We start from the raw sequence: 8,491 nt of genomic DNA, 5'->3' as shown, positions 1-8,491 counted from the left end.
AGCCGGGGCCGGATTGTACCTGGACTTGGAGGTCGGGTCTTCACCCGAGGGTAGCCTCTTCCTATGGAAGATTATGTTGGGACCGCCTTCCGACGAGAGCCGAGTTGAGCAGGCGTGGCGGGGGGTCTCGGCAGAGTGTGAGACGTGTGGAGCTGAGGAGTCAGTGGACCATGTGCTCTTCCAATGTACATGGGCCGAGGGCGACATGGCAGTGGACTGGGCTTCCAGCAGGGGGCGCGGAGTGCGCGACTATAGTTTCTCGGAGTGTACGACAGTGGTTAGCCAGTTTCACAGACTCGCGATGAGGGTATCAGAGCGAGCTGGCACCAGCATACCAGATTTGGTTGGCTAGGAACGCTCGCATCTTTGGCGAGCGTAGGTTGTCACCGAGGTTTGTGACAGAGCTTGCTCGGGCACAGGCCACAGAGATCAGAGCCAACCCTGGACAGACCTTTGACTGCTGGGACACCTGGGGCTCTCTTTTGCTTCGGCAGCTCCTCGGATGGTATTTTTCACCTGGGAGCCCCCACCCCCGAGCTTCCTCAAGGTCAACTTCGATGGGTCGGTTTTGGATGACGGCACTCGTGGCGGTGCAGGCTTTGTCATACGGGACCCGGACGCCGAGGGCAGTAGCTGCTGGTGGCTGCCACTTGTTTGATACATCGGTCCCCGGAGCAGAGCTGCGTGCAGCCTGGGCAGGTCTTCGTCATGCACGGATTGTTTTGCGGGTCAGCTCGATTATGCTAGAGGGTGACTCGGCCACCGTCATCCAGTGGATTCAGAGGGGGCTGAGGGGTGGGGTCACAGACCACCCCTTGATCCGCGATATTGTGGCGATGATGAGAGATGGGATGGCCATCCAGGCCAAGCATGTATTTAGGGAGGCCAACGGGGCAGCCGATTGGGTAGCTGCCTTCGTGGCCCACCATTCAGGGTATGCCCTTTGGTCAGGAGAGGGAGAGTTGCCATTGGCACTCCGTGAGTTACTGTATTTTGACCTTATTGGGTGTATTCACACACGTACTGTATGAAGCACCCGTTCTAAGCAAAAAAAAAAAAAAAAAAAAAAAAAGAAAAAAAAAGCTATGGATTCTACTTACTACAATGTTTGAATTTCGCATGGTTTGTTAGTTCACTCTAAAAAGGTTACATGCCAACATACATCATATAAGCTCCAAGTCTAATGCTAAAAGCAGGAGCAGGCCGAAGTGATGCTCAAAAGCTAGATTGGTCAGCCTTCTAGGCTAGTCCGTGGACCAAGCCCATTGCTAGATTAGGCTGGCCAATGGGCTAGACTTTACAACCCTAGTTGAAGATGTGTTAACCAAGATTATGTCTACAAGTCTTACATTATTAGAATAGGAGATAGATAACTGGTGGCAGATCTGGTAGTATTAGAATTGGGGGATTTAAATATTATACTAGGAATGGATTGATTAGCTGCTTACCATGCCTCATTTGATTGCCACAAGAAGATGATGAATTTTCATATTTCTAATTAGCCTGAGTATAGTTTTGTAGAAAGTGCAGGAACTGCCCCTCCACAGTTGTATCAACCTTGCAGCCTCGACAAATGTTAAGAAAGGGTTGTTACAGGGTATCTGGGTAATGTGAGGGATATGCAACAAGATGAACAAAAATTAGAAGATATCCATGTTATACGAGAGTTTCCTGACATTTTGTAGAGGACTTGTGAGAACCGCCACAAGATAGGGAGTTTGAATTTCCTATTAATACCAGGTACTTGGCCAAGCTCTAAAGCTCCATGCGGAATGGCTCCAATTGAGTTGAAGAAGTAGAAAGAGCAGCTCCAAGATTACTAGACAAGAATTTCATTAGACCCAATGTATCACCTTGGGAGCTCTAGTCCTATTTGTCAAGAAGAAAGATGGCAGCTTATGGTTGAATTGATTACATGGGGTTAAATAAGGTAAATATCAAAAATAAATATCCATTATATAATGATTTGTTTGATCAGTTATAGAGAGCACAAGTCATTTCCAAGATTGATCTCAGATCAGGTTACTACCAATTAAAAATCAAGATAGACTATGTGCCCAAAACTATATTTTGAACATGGTACGAACATTATTAATTTCTAGTTAATACCATTTGGATTAACCAATTACACCAGTTACATTTATAGACTTGATGAATAGGGGTGTTTAAACGTTTCTTAGATCAATTTGTGGTAGTGTTTATTGATGATATTTAGTTTATTCCAGGAATAACGAGGAACATGAAGAGCATCTAAGTATATGTTTCAAATTCTAAGAGAGAAGAAATTTGCTAAATTAAGTAAATAAGAGTTTTGTTTAGACAGTACCTTTTCTTGATCATATGATATCTAAAAATGGATTTCCTGTGGATCCGACAAAAGTAGAAGCCATGGTGGGTTGGAGTAGACCGACCAGTGTGTCAAGATTTCCAGATTTGGCTAGATATTATTAGAAGATTCATAGAAGGATTTGGCCATTGGTTCTTTCGTCTCTTCCTTATCTTTTACTCAAGTGGGGAAGTACAAGAAAAGGTCGAGTCTTCCTGCACTCATACATCCTGGTCATCCCCATTCCCTTTCCCCCGGGAGATCGGACGGCCTACTCCGCCTCACTACCCTGAAATAAGGAGTGGGAGGGCCATCTTTTTCTAAAGTTTTGAATGTCAAGATGGATCCCTTGTCTTAAAGGATCGAGAGCGTTTTTGGCATTTTGTGGGTGATTTTAGCCGCAGGCTGCCTGTTGCCATCGGCCACTGCTCGCGGTCCCCCGACCCAGACCCCGCCCGCAGATCATCTCTCTCCTTCTCTTACTTAGAGAAAGATTCTTTGTTCTCTCTCTCTCTCTTCTCTCTTTCCCACTGGTATCGCGTCAAAGCCTTACCTTCCTCCTCCTCCCCTTCTGTCCATCAAGAGCTCCAGAATTTGCAGAAAAGAAGGCAAAGATGGAGAGCCGCCTTCACCTCGGCTTTTACTTCAAGCCTACTGATCAAGAGGATACTGGTCTGCCTCTTTTGTCATGCTAATAGTCTGCCTTCTCCCGGGGAATTCCTCATAGAAGAAGACCTCAGGTGTTCTCGGATTGATCAACCTCCAGGTAATCCACTCAAATCTCGCGTTCACCCATATTCATTTGATTCACAATCACCTAATCCTTGTTTGATGTGCCTCATTTGAAGCTTCATAAAGACTGTGTGCTCTTTATTGTTGTTCTTCTAAGAAGATGGCCGGCATCCATGAAGCTTCATAAAGTCTGTGTGCGTGTATGCATGTGTATGTGTGTGTATATATCTATATATATATATATATATATATATATATATATATATATATATATATATATATATATATATATATACGCGCGCACACATACAGATGCAAACATATGTACACACATACATACACATGTATGTATGTGTATGTGTATGTGTGCGTGTATGCCTGTGTGTATCAAACTTTCCATGAAAGACCACATGACCCATAATTAAAGCATTATCTTTTTTATGCTCAATTTTTTCTCATATTTTAAATCTCTGGCTTATATACAAATCTCATAGATTGTATTTTCTTGTACGCAAAAGGTTATTATGTTCACAACTCCCACAGTTTGACAATATGCACAATATATCAGATTTTGATGATTTTAAATAATTTTCAAGATTCAACATCAGAGGCGAAGCTATTGTGCCTTGTTATAGCACGGCGGGCTTAGAAAATATGCAGTTTTGGTATCAAAAACAACTGAGGCACACAATATGTCAGAATTTCAACAATAACATTTTTCTTATCATTGTTTGCATTTTAAAATATCACCAGCACCCGACTGAAGCATTCCAACAGGTAACCCCTCTAGACCCAGTAAACTCGAACAGAGTCAAACAACCCTAACACTGTTGCTTGCTATTTTAGTTTCGTCTTTGTGATTGACTTCATCAAGGAAACCCAGAAAGCTTGCTCGGTGACAGAAGAAGAAACAAAGTACAGAAATCCTCAGATGTAACTGAGTACCTTAATATTAAAACTGAAGCAATTTAACTTTTTTTTTCTACAGAAATAGTAGCAAGACCACTAATTCGAAGCAGGATTGCCAGAACTAAACAAACACAAAAGGATTATGCAGAATAAAATAATAAGCAGATAAAACTTCTCGAGAGAGTCGGACACACGTACATGTGATGAGCGCTGAAAGGAAGCTCGGCATCCCTCTCGCCGCCTCCTTAACATCTTCCAAACCAGCCCCAACTTTTCTACTCCCCATCCACCACCTTCATCACCTCACCACCACCGCCACCACACAATCAGACCAACAAAACCTCGATACCTCTCGGAAATACAAACCCAGATCCCAAACCAACCACACGAAACCCAGAACAAAACCTGAATCTAATCCGATCCGATCCGAGTTGAAGTCTTTCAAGAACGAACAAAGCACCCAAGAATCCGACCACCCGAAACAATCCAAACCACCAACCCCCCTCCAATCCTTGGGATCGAAGCAAAACTGTAACGACCCCCAACCGCTGCAACCCAGCCGACGGAGAACCGAGGAGGAAGCCGAGTTCCTAAACCTTAATCCGGCGCTGATCGATCCCCCGAGGCCGCGACCCGGCCCGTAAATTAATCCCCTGGAAGCTCGCTCTCTTGGAGCTCCGAGCGTTTGATGGGGTCCGGATACCGCCGCTCCCACCCCTTCCCCATCTCTCTGTCTCTCTCTAATAAATTTCTTTCAAATTGTTCATTCTGTAGAAAAAGAATTCCAACTTTCCACCAGCCTCGAATTCCGAATAATTTTTTAATCTGGGGAAGCGGGTGACCTTTCAACTATTCCAATATCCAGACGTCGTTTTCCCCTCCGGATATATTTTTTTTATTATTTTCCACAGTTAGCAGATTCAACGCCGAAGAGTAGTGATCGACTGGGTTCGGAAAATGAACATATATGGTGATGGTTATTCTCTTATCCGAAATATTCGTAGATTGGCTCAGGAGTTGAGCTATTTTCGGACATTACATGCATATTTATCGAGAGGCGAACAGCCAGCAGACTGGGTCACCTCATTTATTGCTCGGCATTCCGGAGAGATCATCTGGACATCTGTAGAAGACATACTTTCTATCTTATACTTTTTATCTTTTTTGGTCTGGCTGGATGTACTCACGTTGGAGTTGTATGAAATGCCATTTTTAAAAATAAAATAAAATAAAATAAAATTGTGATAGAAAGAAGCGGGTCACAATCGCTACCATCTTTGTGGATAATTAAGGTTCTGCCACTCCCGAGCCGACTTGTCCCAGCGCGCGTGGTAAGAAGAGGGTTGCATTCGCCACCGGGTTTGTGGATAATTTAGGTTCCGCCACCACCGAACCGGCTTGTCCCGGTTCTTCGGGAGCCCGGCGGATGTCGTCTAAAGTGGATTGATTACATCTTTCACGAGAACTGGACTGTTGAAAATGGAATACTGACCGTGGACGATGCATGATCCTATTGTGATGACAGATAATGTTTAGCTTTATCTAAAGACTTGCAGCTTAGTTCTGTGCTGCATTAGCAATTGTTTTATTCGTGGATGTTCTTTTTTTCTTTTTGACCGTGGATTTCTGCATTAGCAATTATTTATATCCATCCTTCATTAGTAGCAGAGGATTGGGCAGACGGAGGGAAGGGTTACATATAATACCCAACATGGGATAAAAAACAAACTTATTCTTAGAAAACTCACATTCTTATTGATAAAGTAATCTTGTACATACCAGACTACCACGGCACAAATTTAAAATGTAAAGCAGAACATAAATACATTTGAACAACTATAGAAATCCAATATGGGACATCTAGGTCATCTGTAAAGATCCTTTGTATCAAAAAGGAGGCCTATCCATGCCGTTGAATTCAAGAGGAGGCAATTCGTAGTCCACACCCAAATCAGCGGCTAATCTCATCAGGATGTCAGGAAAATTTGGATAATTTGGAAGCGGTTGGTTTGTGGCATCCGAAGTACTGGCCTGATCTATCTCGTTCTCTTGGTTCCCTGCTGTCACACGGATTACACAGAGGGCTTTCTGCACTCGTGAACAGAAAAGAATGTGACAAAAAGCCAAAAGAAAATATTATCAATCGTAAATTATAATTTTTCTATAGATAGAGCTTTATAGGTTTGGTTCCTGTAACTAATAAAGGCATTTAGCTTTGTAAGTTTGGTTCATGGGGTAACCTACTTACACCATGGCTTGTATCAGGAGGAAGAGTGTACTCTGTCATAACCCATTTCGTCGAGTTCGAGTTGGAGTGACTTGGTCCTAAATAAAATCTAAAATTTCGCTTATACCCAATGACGATCTGGCCATCCTTTAAAATGGGCTTTTTATCCTTAGCTTTCCAATAGCCACTGCCATCGAGAGTACGCCGACTTCGAGCATTCCGGTCTGCGTAGTAGTATGAGCCATTCCTACTGACATCTGCAAGCCATAGTCTTATCAAGTTGGTTAACAGAAATACGTGAAGAGTTGTTCTAAATCCAATCTATACTTTATGATGATAGATGCATGAATAAATTGATTGAATGAATGAAAGAATGGACAGAAAGGTAGTGCATGAGAGAACAAACTTGGGAGTTGGTCAGGTCGGGAACTGTAGGCATCAATTTCTTCATTGATGGCTCCAAAAGAGGGCAGTGTGCGGCCAGCGACGTGGTGGTGCAGGCGCTCCACCAGTTCTTGATCAAGGGCCGCCATGTTAGATTCTTTCGAAACTCCCTAAGCTCTTGCTGGAAATGGGATGGAAAAGCTCTAACATGATGGTAGATTTATAGATGAGGATGAAAACTTTTCTAATCTCCTCCGTTCAGCCAAAACTTTGTCATATATAGTTAGTGCCGATGACTTTCCTAATCTTATCGAGAACAACTTATATCGATCGTCGCGCCGATGACTTTCATAATCTCATATCCAAGACAACTTAATTATATTGATCGTCGCGCCGATGACTTTCATAATCTCATATCCTAGAACAACTTATATCAATCGTCACGCCGATGACTTTGCTAATCTCATATCCCAGAACAACTTATGTTTTGATGTCAAGAGCGCCTCATATCCAAGAACATGCTATTTTAATCTTATATTTTAATGCTGATGGTAACATGATATGTTGTTAGCATTGGTGCCGATCAAAGGCTGATGGTGACATGTCATGATGTTACCATTGGTGACATGTTGGTTGGTGACTTACCTAATCACATAGAGAAGAACTTATATTTTGATATCAATTTCATGTCAAACCTAGCATTGGTGCCGATCTTATATTCTACAAATTATCAATCCACGGCCTCTTCCATTGCCATTCAAACGTTCCTCCCCGAAAAAACTCGTGCGGGCCAGCCTACTAAATCAAGCAAGACCTCTTTTATTACTCGATGTGGGACTGTGAACTAGCCTTCATTTATTTTTGATTTAAAAAAAAATCCAATACGCTGGTCTCGCTCTCGGTCGAGGGGAGAGGGATTGAGGGAAGCGGTGATCGGCTGCTTATACCCCACGGAGGGGAGCTTACATGCGGGGAGAGTGGGGGTAAGTCCTGGATTTGGCTGGCCCTACACGATAGAAGCTGACTGGGTCGGCCTTCAAAACTCCCTTCTCAAAAATAAAATCAAAATAATAATAATAATAATTTCTCACCAAAAGGGTGGGCTATACTTCGCTCCAGAGGAGTTCGAGAAGGATACGGGAATGTGATCAACTCTGTTATTAGTTGACCACATCGCCTTCCTTGACCATTTTGACCACCTCGCCTTCCTTGACCATTTTGACCACCTCGCCTTCCCTCACCATGGGGAGAGCGGGAACCACTAATTTCTCACTCTATGCCTCCCTTTATTCACCATGGGGAGAGCCGAAGTCACTAATTCTCACTCCATGCCTCCCTTCATTCACCATGGGGAGAGCGAAAGCCACTAATTCCCACTCCACGAGCACAAAGAACAGGGAGGTCCTTGCTCTCGGGAGTCAGATCTCTTTCTTATCTATAAATCCACCACCAACTTCTCCAATCGATCGCATCTCAAAGCTTTTCCATCCTCGTTTCCAAATAATTTATTTTATATGAAATGAATAGTAACTAATTTATTTTATATAGTTTTGATAGGTGCACTTGAGTTGCCCAATTGAACCTAAGAATTTTTGGACGAATAAAGGTAAGTGACCCTTGCACAAACCTTATTAGTTTTAAAAATTATTGAATAATTTTTAGTATAGAAAAATTATAAATCATATTTGACATGAAGAATCTTGTTTTTCTTAAAATGTAGGATCAAGCATGCGATTGATAAAGTTCCTTATTTTGGCCAAATAGCATCTTTACTGAATTCTTGTTGTAAATTATTTACATATGATTTATGAAAAATTGCATAAAATGATATATGTGACATGATTAGAATACTTCAGTAAAATTGCATATTTCGCATAATTATGCATGTTAAACTTTTAATATGCCATTTAGCA

The 8,491-nt window shown here is 42.4% G+C and overlaps 1 protein-coding gene across 1 annotated transcript; it reads right to left on the bottom strand.

The window, feature by feature from the left end:
- Positions 1–5,854: 5,854 nt before the first annotated feature.
- LOC113461103 lies at positions 5,855–6,727 on the bottom strand. The gene is made up of 3 exons (XM_039132142.1): positions 6,601–6,727; positions 6,216–6,451; positions 5,855–6,055 (listed from the first exon to the last, which is right to left on the bottom strand). The coding sequence occupies exons 1-3, from the start codon at positions 6,725–6,727 to the stop codon at positions 5,855–5,857; spliced, it is 564 nt and encodes a 187-aa protein (XP_038988070.1).
- Positions 6,728–8,491: the final 1,764 nt, after the last annotated feature.

This window comes from Phoenix dactylifera, chromosome 11 (assembly GCF_009389715.1).
Source record: "Phoenix dactylifera cultivar Barhee BC4 chromosome 11, palm_55x_up_171113_PBpolish2nd_filt_p, whole genome shotgun sequence".
In the NCBI taxonomy this organism is placed as follows: domain Eukaryota; kingdom Viridiplantae; phylum Streptophyta; class Magnoliopsida; order Arecales; family Arecaceae; genus Phoenix; species Phoenix dactylifera.
Note: the sequence above shows the minus strand (reverse complement) of the source record. Positions and strands in the feature narration are given on the sequence as shown.

Excerpts from the sequence above, each read along its gene's own strand:
- LOC113461103 (XM_039132142.1), bottom strand. The coding sequence starts at position 6,727 with ATGGCGGCCCTTGATCAAGAACTGGTGGAGCGCCTGCACCACCACGTC. Across the intron at positions 6,452-6,600 it reads CCGACCTGACCAACTCCCAA|ATGTCAGTAGGAATGGCTCA; the intron begins GTTTGTTCTCTC and ends TATGGCTTGCAG. Across the intron at positions 6,056-6,215 it reads CTCCTGATACAAGCCATGGT|AAAGCCCTCTGTGTAATCCG; the intron begins GTAAGTAGGTTA and ends TCACGAGTGCAG.